At 42.8% G+C, this 15,615-nt stretch overlaps 1 protein-coding gene across 1 annotated transcript; it reads left to right on the top strand.

Annotated features, from left to right (window-relative positions):
• Positions 1-668: 668 nt before the first annotated feature.
• On the top strand, positions 669-15,604 carry LOC121579635 (wiskott-Aldrich syndrome protein family member 3-like). Its single transcript, XM_041894399.2, has 9 exons — positions 669-918; positions 6,645-6,803; positions 7,046-7,180; positions 9,524-9,677; positions 9,877-10,006; positions 10,849-11,021; positions 13,125-13,391; positions 13,593-13,972; positions 14,150-15,604. Exons 2-9 carry the CDS (start codon positions 6,671-6,673, stop codon positions 14,305-14,307), a joined length of 1,530 nt encoding a protein of 509 aa, XP_041750333.1. The 5' UTR covers positions 669-918; positions 6,645-6,670; the 3' UTR covers positions 14,308-15,604.
• Positions 15,605-15,615: the final 11 nt, after the last annotated feature.

Genomic DNA, 15,615 nt, shown 5'->3' on the forward strand with positions numbered 1-15,615 from the left:
CCTTTCATCAGAATACTTTTGTTTAAAGATTGAATGGTAAAAATGTGCATTCAGCCTCTTACAATACCACGTATAACCACAGTATATTACAATACCACGTATGATCCTATTGCTCATATAAAGAACTGTATATGTATTACTGTAAGAGCCATTGTTGATATACATCAATATTTATGACTTTTTACCCTTTTAATTGTCATTAGTGGGTGAGATGTAGAGTGAATGCAAGAGAAAGTCTTTGAATGTTCATCCAAGCTTCTGGTTAATTCTGCACCAAGTTATGAATGGAGAGGCTTCTTTCCACTTTAATAAGCTTGAATCGTGTGACACACACACACACACACTTCTCACCCCCGACAATAAGATCCCCTTGTATTCCCACAGATTCCACAGCATAGCACACTAGTACTGCCCCCGACCCTAATGCATGGAACATGCGATTATCACATAGCCTGGCCTATGCATATTGGATGAAGCCATATTGTCACAGCTACAGTATGTCATTATATTATGCGTCTGCTGTTTGTTGTTTGACAGAGAACGCATGTATGTCATTTTTTGTGTCTTAAATTGGTTTTTCGGTTCTGTGGGGTCTGGGCATCTTGGAAACACAGGGTGGTGGTCTGTGTGAGCCCATATACGCATGCGCCGTGGTTTCGCTGCTGCAGAGCGTTCGCGTTCGCGGAGGAAAGCCGACGCTGCCAAGGAAACACACATGCAGACATAAGGGAATCCAGATTTCAGCGTCGTCGTCCATTCCCTTGACTTTGATAATGCATCGGTAATGATGGTAGCGCGCAGCAACGCCTTCGATCTAGATCTATTCCATGCGTGATGTCTAAATAGCTGGCAAATAATACAGCCAACGAGAGGAAGTAAAAATAAATAAAAAGTCAAGGGAAAGATAAACAACCAGTGGTAAGTAGATTTAGGTACCATTTTACCGTTCTTAGATCGCTAGGATACACTACATGATTCTATATTGCACAATAAGTATTTCCAATTATATAATGTGTTTGTGTGGAAAAAATACTAAACAAGACTACAGGGTATGCAGGTGACTGGTACTATTTATTATAATTTTACAATATAAGAAATGCTTACATGGGAAAGAAAAATATATGTTTCTGTGACAGATATTGTGCCTCGGAATTAGTGACATAGATTGACGCTCTCACAACTCGAAATGCAATCAAGACACCCTTATCCTGGTCAATTCTAATCAATCAATATATTGGTTTTCCTCTTTACGGTCACGATTATCCTATCTTCAGATGTACTTGAACACTGGTTAACTGCTGTAGCTCTATACCTATAGTATACGAACACCTGTTATGTTCCCTTTACGTTACAAATCACATGCTTGTGCAGAAGCAGCAATGGTAGGATATATGACGTAATCATCAGTCCAACTGCATGAACTCACTGATGTCATTCTTTTTTTCTAGTCAGTCAGATGTCTAATGAAGGATGACTACTAATTAAGTAATATGGATATTTTTGGAAAAGTAATCTGTACCTGCATGAGGCTGCAGGTGTAGAGTCACATATCTGCTCATCTATTACTATGAAGTTAGAAAGAAATTAGGCCTACCAAACTAGGCTACTGTGAAACAACGTGAAAACGACAGTAATTAATTGCTACAGAACATAATTCAGCCCCAAAAATGTCAACCTGCTTATTATTATGTAAATAAAGCCTTCTGTATATCCTACGAGATGAGAATTCCAGGTGTTCTCCTAAGATTATCGGTGTCCTTTGTGGCTCAGTTGGTAGAACATGGAGCTTGTAACGCCAGGTTAATGGGTTCAAATCCCGGGACCACCCATACGTAAAATGTATGCATGCATGACTGTAATTTGCTTTGGATAAAAGCGTCTGGTAAATGGCATATATTATTATCAACAGACAACAGCATTAAAAGCAGTATCACTAGTCTGACATGTCACCCCAATATTTGGGCATATTTCAACCATTTCTCATGAAAAGAGGCACATTTCTGCGACCAAGGGCCCAAACAGCTTTTAGGAAAGAAATAGGAGGGGGGCCTCAGAGCTGATATGGAACACATTTTGGTTGGCCTTGGTAGTGTATGACCTTGTATAATTGACAGACAATTCTTGGTTGACTTGTTTTATTTGTTAACCCAAATGGTAGCTTGGCGATCTTTATTGATTTGGGGATTACAAAGGGTAGGCCATAAAATGTGGTCTTAATTGCGGTGACAGTTTGCACCTGTAACTTTTTAAGCATCGGAGGACGCTTATGGTGTCATGACTTCGATAGACTCCATACAGTTCTTTAAGGATTCGCCTCTTTTCAGGAGCAGGAGGAACCTGTAAAGTTGGGTGCTGTGCTTGTATATTTTACTCATAACTGTGCTGATCTTTACATATTCTCATTGCTCTTACCTAGTTTTAATAGATTCACCCACGGGCTAGGGTTGAACTGCTAGGGCTGCGATGGGAGGAATGCAGTAGATCATTGAGTTTCTACTATCTTGTTCTGAACATAGATTATGTAAAAGGGAGCCTGGAGCCAGTGTCATGCTAGCAGCACTGTGGAAGTGTTGCTATGGTTTCCACTCATTAATCAGTTTTCTTCCCATGACTGTGCGGAGGCTGTGGCGGCGTGCTATACTGGCTCCAGCAGAGGAGACAAGAATGAGAGAAAAGACACCCAACTTTATGTTTCGGAATCAATGGTAGCATTTAGCCAGATTCTGAGAGCCTCTCTTCGTTTGAATAGTGAGAAACTCCAACAAGAAAGGGGCATTGTGAGCAATGGAAAGGATGGCAAAAAATGTGGAAGAGTGTAGCAGTTAGCAGATGCCAGCAACAGACTGGAGGCCAATAGATTTTTGAGGGGACAGCAGTGTTTGGGTGTGAAAGTGATCATTTGTGAAGAATTGACACACAAAGGAGAACAGAAAGTTCACTCATTCATATTTGAACAATAAGCTATGTCAGGAAATAAATAAGCATTTGGAAGGTGGGGTCTCAGTGGTCTCAGCAATAGGAGCGAGTCCTGTATAAATGATTCAAGGGATAGTTCACCCAGATAGTAAATGTATGTCATCTTATGGATACAGAAAGCTGACTATGGCTGCGGAGATTCAGTAACCTATAGCGTTGGATTTGTTTACTCAGCTACTTAGCATTATCATTGTTGACTGCAAAACAATGTAAGTGGCAGGATCTCTGTTAGCATGCTCTTAATGGCAGCTTTAAATGATTGTAAAATGACTTCCAATCCAAGTTAAGTAGCAATGTGATCCACTTACACGTGTATGTGAGTATTAGTTTCTCCATGAAACAGAGAAAATAAACGTTTTATCATCCTGTCTTAACCCTTCTGAAGCTGGAAGCTTTCACCACTTGAGAATTCATTCTAAAATCAACTGCACTTTCAACTATTCAACTTCTATGCTTTTGAACTCAATGAATGAACTCAAGGTTTGCACAGTGTAGCATAGAGCAGAGTGAGGTTATAACCTAGGAGCTGCAGAGCAGACATGTTAAAAGGCCAGCTCCCATCCTCCAGAGAGTATCATGAACCCGTCTCTCTGTGATAGTCTCCGTGCATGAGGTTGCACAGTCACACGCACTGCCCCTGCGCTTCCCTGCTAGAGGTTCCCCTTGAGGTTGTTTACTCATGTTTAGCTATTTCACCGTGCCAATTTATTGCAATTTTGACAGCTGCAAAAAGGACTCTGTAGCCTTGGGGAACATCTTGTCCTATTTATTTTAAATAGGATAAATATAATTAAAGCCTGATATTCCAAGATGATATGCTGATGTAGGAAAAATAATAATGTTCTTTGTCATTCTGGTCCTGTTTATTTTTTTTAAATATTATTATTATTATTAATTTTTTCTGGTTCTATGTTTCTATTTACAGTGTACTATGTGTATGATTGCTTTGTTCTATGTGTATGATTGCTTTGTTCCATTTCCTTCAAATGTACTTGTTCTCATCACGTTGCAATGGGCAGCAGAGCATAAGGAAAGGCCCTTGGAGGTTGCCATGGTGATGGTCCTAGACTGTAGCCCTGATATAGTAGAGCCCCTTGCTGTTTGCTTGTACACTACTCACACCACATGATCACAGAATATACACAATTCTGAAGCCCACAGTCTTTTTTTCATTGACATGAACAGAATAGCCTTAATTATATAGGGTACATAGAGTACTGTAGTACTATCTCACAAGCAAACTTTGTAAGCTTACTGTAGGTAAGCCTTTTTTTAGACTTGGTATGCCCAAATGCCAAATTAAGATGAAAGCCCATTCTCATTGGATCCAAGCTCTTTGTCATTGGATATGCTTATTGGGTTATTTTTGTACTGCATATTTTTGCGATCTTTTTTTTTTTAGACCAGTGCTTGAAAGACACAAGACATCTAAAGGCCAATAAATTAATTATAAATACAGTGATTGAACTGAGAGAGATAGGAGGGAGAACATTGTGAAAGAGGAAAGAGAGCCAGAGGAAGAGAGGTCCCCTCCATTGTCTCCACTATAGGGACATGCTGAGCAGTAGGCAGTGAGTTGTATAAAAGAATGCCAGGCGGTTGTGTAAAGGCATGCCAGCCTATATTAGGGCTGTGTGGGGAGAGATTCAGGCTAGATGGCCACTACCCATTAGCCTGATGGGCTGAGCACAGAGTTTGTATCCCCACACACACACACACACTCACTCACTGTTACACACATACTTACTGTCACACTCACTGACTGTCAATCACACACTATCCATTGTGCAATAGGCCATGATATGTTACAGGAGGGGGTCGCAGTTCCGGAGCGACCCACTCGGTGTCATCCTCCGACAACATTAGGCACTTTCTCACTCACAGTCTGTGCCACCCGACCTTTGAATCTTAATTTCCAGGTTTCCTTTGATTGTCCTTGCCTTTCTTTAAAACGTAGTAACTACTATTATAATCGTACTAATTAAGTGATGACCTTTTATCAATGCTTTCTCTCAACCTCTTTTCTTTGACAATACTAGGTCTTTGTCCTGTACACATTTTATTATTAGTCCATATGATTGCACCATTGTAGATGTTGTGATTTCCCTCTGTTGGTTAATTACATGGTGTCTAATGCGTCTCTCCATTCCAGTGGCGGCTCCTGAAAAAATTCTCAGGGGGGGCAATTTTTCTGATGATTTAGGTGACCTACACACATTTTAAAAAATATATGTCCAGCAACAACATGAAGACAGGGGCAGCATATAAGTCAATACCAGAAGCATTTATTGACTGATCTCAAAAGTGTTGGCTTACCAGGGTTGGTGGAGCCCTCAGTTTCATCTTTGCCTCGCAAAGCTAACTCAAACACTCCGCAAAACTTCACACACTGGATTAGCCGGCTGAGGATGTGGCGGTTCTTGCTAATGTCGTAGTAAATATATTTGTTATAGTGAATATGGAATATGATATGTTGAGTAAAATGTTGTGCTAAGATCTATTTAGGTCAGGAGCTGGTTATAAGTTCTGTTCCTATCCAATAACAATGGACAAAAGGGTCCTATCTTGTCAGCCTTGTCAGTTTCAGTTCTCCAGTAAACTTGTGATTATCAACACTAACCTCATCGTTGTGGCGGCGGACAGCTAGCCTGTATCCCTCATCCAGTTGAGTGGGAATGTTCACTCTCCCCAAAGCAGACAATCTCAAACAGCTATCCATGTGGGTCTTTGACAGCTCATGTTTCTTAATCTTTCCTGAAAGATGGTGCATGTCCGTTACACACCAGTCGCTGTCCAAGCGGTGCTGTCTGCCGTGCCGCCTTCAGGGTGAAAGAGTAAGCAGGGGGTAGCAGAAGACTGCATTAGCTACATCGCAGCCTGCTAGCCAGGTTTTTTGTTCGTACCAATTTTTGGAAAATCCTCGGGTGTAGGACTTCCCCCCTTTAGTAGAAACCTGTTGAATTATTACATTTGGTCTGGGAGGTCCTAATTGTTTCGTTGCCAATTTATCTTCATTTGTTCGCCGACAAAAAGGAACTTCTTTCAAAGACACAATCGAGTTGCACTGAAGCCTAGCCATTTTGATAGTAGTAGTGAATTGATTGACGCTGCTACCCGCTCTTTTCTTAGTTACGTTCATGGTTATGTTACGTATGACGAAAAGCGCGTAAGTGCAAGCCCTCAGAAACCCATAGAGATTGTATTGAAAGCTCTGATATTTGAAAAAAATAGATTTTACATGGGAGTCTATGACAGACTTCTGGGCGATTTTCAACCTGACTGAAATCGCCCCAAAAGGGGGGGGGGGCCATTTGAAGCACGACTTTAGCCTGATTGGACATTTAGTGGCACTGTGGCAGATCAGACGTCTAGATTACAACACTGATAACTACTGTTGACGTGATATAATTGATTAGAAAAAAAATCCCTTCCTTTTCCCGTTTGGCAGTGCGTCGCCCATATCGCCCTATTGAACACACCGCCCCTGCTCCATTCCCTCTCCCCGGCCTATTGACTCTTTCTTAATTCAGTGCCTCTAATTTGAGGTGTCACACAGCATGGCGTTCAATATAGATTGCTCAACTGAAGACTGAGTTATATTGTTCTATAGCCGTAATTAATGTGATAATTGGAGTGGTTTTTAACCCTTCCTCCGTGGCTCTCTGTAGGTGAGTGTGTGTAGGGCGCAGCCGCCATGCCGCTGGTGAAGAGATGCATCGAGCCCAGGCACCTGTGCCGTGGAGCCGTGCCGGACGGGGTCACCAGCGAGCTGGAGTGTGTCACTAACAGCACCCTGGCAGCCATCATCAAACAGCTGGGGGGCCTGAGTAAGTCTACACACCTGACTGACTGACTAACAGTCTGACTGCTGTCTGACTGACCGACTGTCTGACTGCTGGCTGACTGACAGTGACTGACTGAATGCTGAATGGAATTTAAATCTTAACCAAACTATTTCAGAGAGTACTTTTTAACATGTACTGTATGGGTTCTTTTAAAGGTACATTCTCATAGCCCTACTCTGACCCTGGCCTCTGTTAATGCATGGTGTGTGTTTTTGTGAATGCAGGTCGACATGCAGAGGACATCTTTGGGGAGCTGTTCAACGAGGCCAACAGCTTCTACATGAGAATGAACAGCCTCCAGGAGAGAGTGGACCTGCTGGCTGTCAAAGTCACCCAGCTGGACTCCACTGTGGAGGAGGGTAGGTGGAGGCAGCGGGTGACAGGGGTTATGAGGGAGGGGTGGTAAGGGTGTGGCAGAATCTACTGAGGAAGGAGACTGGTCAAATCATACAGTACATGCTATAGCATGATCATACCCAGGCAAAGTTACAGCACAGCATACGGTATGAGAGCGTGAATAAGCATCAAATGAAGAGCACCATGCTAATTAGCGAAGTAAAACACACCGTTGCATAATGCATAATGCAAAGGCTTCACCAGGGCTTAGTGCCCCACAGCTGAGCCACAGACTCCCTGCTGCTGCAATCACTAATACATTGATTTTCATTATACAGCCTGGGATAAACCGGATACTGTATACAGTGCATTCGGAAAGTGTTCAGACCCCTTGACTTTTTCCACATTTTGTTACGTTACAGCCTTATTCTAAAATGGATTAAATTGTTTTCCCCCTCATCAATCTATACACAATACCCCATAATGACTAAGCAAAAACAGGTTTTTAGAATTATTTTCATATATATTAATAATAAAACACTGAAATATCACATTTACATAAGTATTCAGACCCTTTACTCAGTACTTTGTTGAAGCACCTTTGGCAGCGATTACAGCCTCGAGTCTTCTTGGGTATGACGCTACAAGCTTGGCACACCTGTATTTGGGGAGTTTCTCCCATTCTTCTCTGCAGATCCTCTCAAGCTTTGTCAGGTTGGATGGGGAGCGTTGCTGCACATCTATTTTCAGGTCTCTCCAGAGATGTTCGATCAGGTTCAAATCTGGGCTCTGGCTGGGCCACTCAAGGACATTCAGAGACTTGTCCCGAAGCCACTCCTGTGTTGTCTTGGCTGTGTGCTTAGGGTTGTTGTCCTGTTGGAAGGTGAACCTTCGCCCCAGTCTGAGGTCCTGAGCACTCTGTAGCAGGTTTTCATCAAGGATCTCTCTGTACTTTGCTCCGTTCATCTTTCCCTCGATCCTGACTAGTCTCCCAGTCCCTGCCGCTGAAAAACATTCCCACAGCATGATGCTGCCATCACCATGCTTCACCGTAGGGATGGTGCCAGGTTTCCTCCAGACGTGAAGCTTGGCATCCAGGCCAAAAAGTTCAATCTTGGTTTCATTAGACCAGATAATCTTCAAATCAAATCAAATCAAATTGTATTGGCCACATGCGCCGAATACAACAGGTGCAGACATTACAGTGAAATGCTTACTTACAGCCCTTAACCAACAGTGCATTTATTTTTCATAAAAAAGTAAAATAAAACAACAACAAAAAAAGTGTTGAGAAAAAAAGAGCAGAAGTAAAATAAAATAACAGTAGGGAGGCTATATATACAGGGGTCTGAGAGTCCTTTAGGTGCCTTTTGGCAAACTCTAAGCGGGCTGTCATGTGCCTTTTACTGAGGAGTGGCTTCTGTCTGGCCACTCTACCATAAAGGCCTGATTGGTGGAGTGCTGCGGAGATGGTTGTCCTTCTGGAAGGTTCTCCCATCTCCACAGAGGAACTCTAGAGCTCTGTCAGAGTGACCAAGGCCCTTCTCCCCCGATTGCTCAGTTTGGCCGGGCGGCCAGCTATAGGAAGAGTCTTGGTGGTTCCAAACTTCTTCCATTTAAGCATGATGGAGGCCACTGTGTTCTTGGGGACTTCAATGCTGCAGAGATTGTTTGGTACCCTTCCCCAGATATGCCTCGACACAATCCTTTCTCGGAGCTCTACGGACAATTCCTTCGACATCATGGCTTGGTTTTTGCTCTGACATGCACTTTCAACTGTGGGGCCTTATATAGACAGGTGTGTGCCTTTCCAAATCATGTCCAATCAATCAAATTTACCACAGGTGGACTCCAATCCAGTTATAAAACATCTCAAGGATGATCAATGGAAACAGGATGCACCTGAGCGCAATTTCGAGTCTCATAGCAAAGGGTCTGAATACTTATGTAAATACATTTCAGCAACATTTTCTAAAAATCTGTTTTCACTTTGTCATTATGGGGTATTGTGTGTAGATTGATGAGGACATTTTTTTTATTTCATCCATTGTAGAATAAGGCTGTAACGTAACAAAATGTTGAAAAAGTCAAGGGGTCTGAATACTTTCCGAACACACTGTATGTATCCCATTTAGCATCTCTACTTACCTTAATCATGACTCATGACCCTCTGTTTGCGGTCCTATTAAATTGTGTTCTTATAAGAGGAAGCATTGATACACCACTAATGAATGTGGTTGGTTTTCATGTTATTGAACTTCTAAACTTCCTCATGCAAATTGGGATGCCATGGCCATTCATAGCTGATAATGAGTCAGTGTTCGAGGGTTCATTCAGTGTGTTCATTCTTGGCATTCTGGTCCCAGTTTCGCTGCAGGACATCAACATGAGGAAGGCCTTCAAGAGCTCCACCATCCAGGACCAGCAGGTGGTGTCCAGGAACTCCATCCTCAACCCTGTCATGGAGATGTACCATCGCTGTGACAAACCTCCACCCCTCAACATCCTCAGCCCCTACAGGTCAGCCCTCAACCAATCACATTACAACTTACTGAACCCCACTTTAATCTTTGCATTTATCCTTAGGTACAGGATACAGAATTAAGCATTGGGGATGTGCAATTTATGTGAATTATAACATAGTTATATAATGTATAAAGTGTAGGTGTCAATTGCATTGCCAAAGCACAGTCTCAGGTCAGGATGTGTTGTCATACAGGGATGACAAAAAGGATGGCCTGAAGTTCTACACAGACCCATCCTACTTCTTTAATCTGTGGAAGGAGAAGATGATCCAAGCAACAGAAAACAAGCGGAAGGAGAAGAGGAAGCAGAAGGCAGGTGACAAGGTGAGTGAGTTTGTTTGGATGTGTGTTTATGTGTATCTATGATGAATCACTACTCACACATGTTGCTACATTTTGCTCCAAGCTCTTTGCTGGCTCTTGGTATTTTGGGTATTTTATTAGGATCCCCATTAGCTGTTGCGAAAGCAACAGCTACTCTTCCTGGAGTTCACACAGGACATGAAACATGACATAATACAGAACATTAATAGACAAGAACAGCTCTCTCTTATCCTCTATATTCTCATGACTGTTGGCTGTTTATTCCCTCTCAGACCCTCTCTCCCTCCCTCCACCATTTAACATCAGGCCAGTCAGGATTAGCTCATTGCTCATTTTAGACTGTCTGTGCTCAAGCTTCCTAAGCCTGGGGAGGTGGAAGTGGACGTGTGTTTAGACGGAGATAGAGGATGGGAAGGAACGAGAGAAAAAGAGAGCGAGGGCTTAGGGGCGAGGGAGGGCGCAAGACAGGAGACAATGACATGGTTAGTAAATAGCCATATGTGTTTTAGCAAGATGAAAAACCTCTTACGAACACTACTAAGCTATATAGTTAAAATTGACTTAATTAGAGGAAGCATGCTTATTTATTTACTAAGAACCAAGACTTAGAACTTCCACCACTAGTGGAAGGAACCGTAGCAGAACTTAAATGCATTTTATACATAATAAATGTGCACTTACATGCCCTGTTTATGGTTTATGTTTGTCCCATAATGATGGTAGTTGATGATAGTTTTTTCCCATACGTAGGGTTTATACCGCATTCTGAGGGAATCCTCTGGTGCAGTCCATATCTCTGTATTTCAGCTGGAGTCACAGTCTCATACATTTGTCATTTCCAGGAGCAGAAACAGGTGGAGGACCCCAGCCGGGAGGTGAAGAAGGTGAGGAAGGCCCGGAACCGTCGTCAGGAGTGGAACATGATGGCCTACGACAAGGAGTTCCGCCCAGACACCCGCCTCACACCTTCACCCTACCATGGCATGTCCTCTGAGGGATCCCTCTCTCCAGACAGGTCAGTAGGGATGCACTGCATCAATCAATCAAGGAACAATTATTATATATCATATATGATTATATATACAGTATTATGTGAAATATAGGGAAATGCGAATCACGAAATGGAAATGTACAAAATCTGCTTTCTACTGCCATCTACCTAAATGTTCGAAAGCATGCATGTTCCTTAGAGGGAAACTGCGAGGTTTTGAGATTTAGGTATAGAGATGTATTGAGAGCGCAACATTGTATGTGTCTCAATGGTGCTGCCCGTCCGCTCACAGACGTCATAATGGGACAGATACAACGTTGTGACCTCTATACAGTGGGGGAAAAAAAGTATTTAGTCAGCCACCAATTGTGCAAGTTCTCCCACTTAAAAAGATGAGAGAGGCCTGTAATTTTCATCATAGGTACACGTCAACTATGACAGACAAAATGAGAAAAAAAAATCCAGAAAATCACATTGTAGGATTTTTAATGAATTTATTTGCAAATTATGGTGGAAAATAAGTATTTGGTCAATAACAAAAGTTTCTCAATACTTTGTTATATACCCTTTGTTGGCAATGACACAGGTCAAACGTTTTCTGTAAGTCTTCACAAGGTTTTCACACACTGTTGCTGGTATTCTGGCCCATTCCTCCATGCAGATCTCCTCTAGAGCATTGATGTTTTGGGGCTGTCGCTGGGCAACACGGACTTCCAACTCCCTCCAAATATTTTCTATGGGGTTGAGATCTGGAGACTGGCTAGGCCACTCCAGAACCTTGAAATGCTTCTTACGAAGCCACTCCTTCGTTGCCCGGGCGGTGTGTTTGGGATCATTGTCATGCTGAAAGACCCAGCCACGTTTCATCTTCAATGCCCTTGCTGATGGAAGGAGGTTTTCACTCAAAATCTCACGATACATGGCCCCATTCATTCTTTCCTTTACACGGATCAGTCGTCCTGGTCCCTTTGCAGAAAAACAGCCCCAAAGCATGATGTTTCCACCCCCATGCTTCACAGTAGGTATGGTGTTCTTTGGATGCAACTCAGCATTCTTTGTCCTCCAAACACGACGAGTTGAGTTTTTACCAAAAAGTTCTATTTTGGTTTCATCTGACCATATGACATTCTCCCAATCCTCCAACCAAGCTGCTTACCTATTGCAGATTCAGTCTTCCCAGCCTGGTGCAGGTCTACAATTTTGTTTCTGGTGTCCTTTGACAGCTCTTTGGTCTTGGCCATAGTGGAGTTTGGAGTGTGACTGTTTGAGGTTGTGGACAGGTGTCTTTTATACTGATAACAAGTTCAAACAGGTGCCATTAATACAGGTAACGAGTGGAGGACAGAGGAGCCTCTTAAAGAAGAAGTTACAGGTCTGTGAGAGCCAGAAATCTTGCTTGTTTGTAGGTGACCAAATACTTATTTTCCACCATAATTTGCAAATAAATTCATTACAAATCCTACAATGTGATTTTCTGGATTTTTTTTTTCTCATTTTGTCTGTCATAGTTGACGTGTACCTATGATGAAAATTACATGCCTCTCTCATATTTTTAAGTGGGAGAACTTGCACAATTGGTGGCTGACTAAATACTTTTTTTCCCCACTGTACATCTCTATGCGACAACGGGTCAGAGTGAGGATGTGAATAGAATCTCGTTTCTTATGATTATCAGTAAAATAAACAAATGTATAAAATATTGATTACTATGTATAGCTTTGTAAGACTATAAATGACCAACCACCAAGCTTTGAAGTAGTTAGAAGGTCTATTTCCCTGCTTTTGAGAGGAGCTGGCTACTGTACCGGGAGACTATCAGCAATTGCGCTAAGCTAATGTTATGCTAACTTCAATCATCTCCAAACTGCACGCCGAGACATAAAAATGGTATCCATGAGTTCTTCTGACTCCGGGTAAGTAGAAAAATGACCGAAATCTCGCATTATCCCTTTAACATATAATATTCTACATTGTACTCCTTCACATCAAAAATATTATGTTTGAATATTAGGCTACTAGGTTTTTAGATGACAAATAGATTTTTTAGGATGTCCATTGACATGAGATTAGGTGTATATTGAACGGCTTTGATGACATCAACCTCTATCTGTGGATTAAATATTGCAGGTCTGGTATGTCTGATGAGCTGTCCTACCCTGCCAGCCCTAACCACCCACCCCAGGAGGGAGCTGTACTGGGTCCTGATGGGAAGGAGCACCTAACAGGCCCCAACCAGACCCAGTCTCTGGACCGGGCCTACCGACCCCCTGCTGCTGCTACCGCTGCAGGTCAAGGCCGCCAGCATTCCCTGGGCCGCATGCAGCCCCACCACGGACCCACACCCACAGACCCATCCCTGAACGGACCCCGGCCCGCAACTTCCAAAGAGGCCAGGTGTGTAGCTAGCTACCCTTCTCATCCCTCCTTCTGTGCCCATTTTTGCTATTTTATCTAAGCTGAATTAAAGTCTGAAAGCCTATTCTATCTACAGTAAATGTCACAGGCATTTATTTGATCCTAATGTTAACGATGTAGTGCTGGAATTGTGAGAATGACTATGTCTGACTTGGTTGGTTTCCTCTAATTGTTCCACAGCGGTCACCAGATGCCTGAGCACTTTATCCCTCCGGCCCCGCCCCCACCTCCTCCCCTCATCCCCTCAGCCCAGACGGCCTTTGACAGCAAAGCAGGGCCTCCCACCCTGGCCCCTGGCACCGTGGCCACCCTGTCCCGCCCCTACAGCCCCTCACCCCCTCCACCCCCACCCGCCGGCTACATCCCCTCTCCATCTCACCCTGTCACTGGGGGACCCCCTGTTGCCCCTCCTCCACCCCCACCTGGTGGCCCCCCAACATTTGCTCCCTCTCCAGCCCATGCCATACACCCCTCTGGGGGCACACTGCCAAGGAAGGGCAAGGTGCTAGGCATCCCGATAAGTGACGCACGCAGTGACCTGCTGTCAGCCATCCGCAGAGGTGAGACCCTCTGGTTCACTAGGTGGAAAGGCCAGGATTATACCACATGATCTGTCTACATTACTGTACATGGAAAGCCACTATTCTAGTAACATATTTACTGTAGGGAAAATATATTTTGACAGTTTGTAGTAAGTATAATCTGTACAGTTGATGACCGTAGTGTTGTGTCCTCAGGCATCCAGCTGAGGAAGGTGCAGGAGCAGCGTGAGCAGGAAGCCAAGAAGGAGCCGGTGGGGAACGACGTGGCCACCATCCTATCCCGACGCATCGCAGTGGAGTACAGCGAATCAGATGAGGACTCAGAGCCTGAGGAGAACGAGTGGTCAGACTGAGGCGGAGGAGGAGAGGAGAGGGTGGGGCAGAGCAGAGGGCCTAGGCTTACTTTACTTACCTACACACTGCTGCTATTCTAATACCAGGAAACACACACACACACACAGTCATCGCACACTACGTCTCGATAGACCTCTTGTTAGAGAATGTAGATGAGAAAGGAGATGCTTACACAGTATGACAGTATCCATTATCTAGTCAAATATGGGGTGAGAGGAAACCACATTGGATCTGGGGCTGGGGGGGATCTGTTGAAAGCAAGCACAGCAAGCTTATACGTGTATATATATATATATATATAATATGATATAGTATAATATATTACTTATGGTCCAGTATAAAAGTGTTTCTTTCATGAGTCATGATATTGTAGTTTGAATATTATTTGTGGTTTCAGTTGCATTTTGATTTTCAGTGCATATCCTCCACCTGTAAATGAGCCACACCAAAACCACAGATGTTGTTTTCTAGGTGAAGATGCTATGGCATTCTTTCAACTCATCTGATCTTTAACTTAATGCACTTAAATATTTGTTCATTGAAAAGTATTATTTAGAGTCATCTTCTATTCTGGTTGTGCTGTTTGTGATAACTGTGCATATGAAGATGATGTAACATCAAGTGTAAATCAGGTGGGTGGATACTTGTGGACATATGATGCTGTAGCCGTAACCGTATCGTCAACACAACTTTTTGTAATCTGAGGGGCGTTCCTTTTATTTTGTCACTTTGTTCAATTGTTTACAGTGTTGTGGTTGAGTATTGATACCCTAACTGGCAGTGTTTAACATCAGTTGTCGTTTTTGGATTACATAATTTGCTAAAGATTTGCTGGTTGACTAATGACTACTGTGTAAGACATACTCTAACATGCAATTATTTAGGGGTTTATTTTCTCTATTGTACTTTGTGTGTGTGTGTGTGCGCGCGAGCATGTGTGTCAGGGAAAGAGAATATCTCAATGCTTTGCTGTTTCTTTCTTTTCTGACTCACTAGTTTTATGTTGAAGGAGAGAGAGTAGCTGATTGTTGGTGGGCTTGTCATCCATTTTGACTAATGTTCTACTGGAAGTGATGAGAGAGGGGTCATAGCAATGTTTCAAACATACAGATCCTATGTTTTATTAAGTAATGTGTTTATATAACTACTGTGTTTTACAATTCATTGTTGTATAGATTTTTGTAACACTGCTTGTAAAATGAATTTGGGTATCTAGATATGAAATGACTATCACATTGATCAAACCTAGAAAAAAAAGTGCATGTATGAGTAGCTAATAAAATGAAATAAGTGTTATGATTGCTTAC

Source organism: Coregonus clupeaformis, chromosome 13, assembly GCF_020615455.1.
Source record: "Coregonus clupeaformis isolate EN_2021a chromosome 13, ASM2061545v1, whole genome shotgun sequence".
In the NCBI taxonomy this organism is placed as follows: domain Eukaryota; kingdom Metazoa; phylum Chordata; class Actinopteri; order Salmoniformes; family Salmonidae; genus Coregonus; species Coregonus clupeaformis.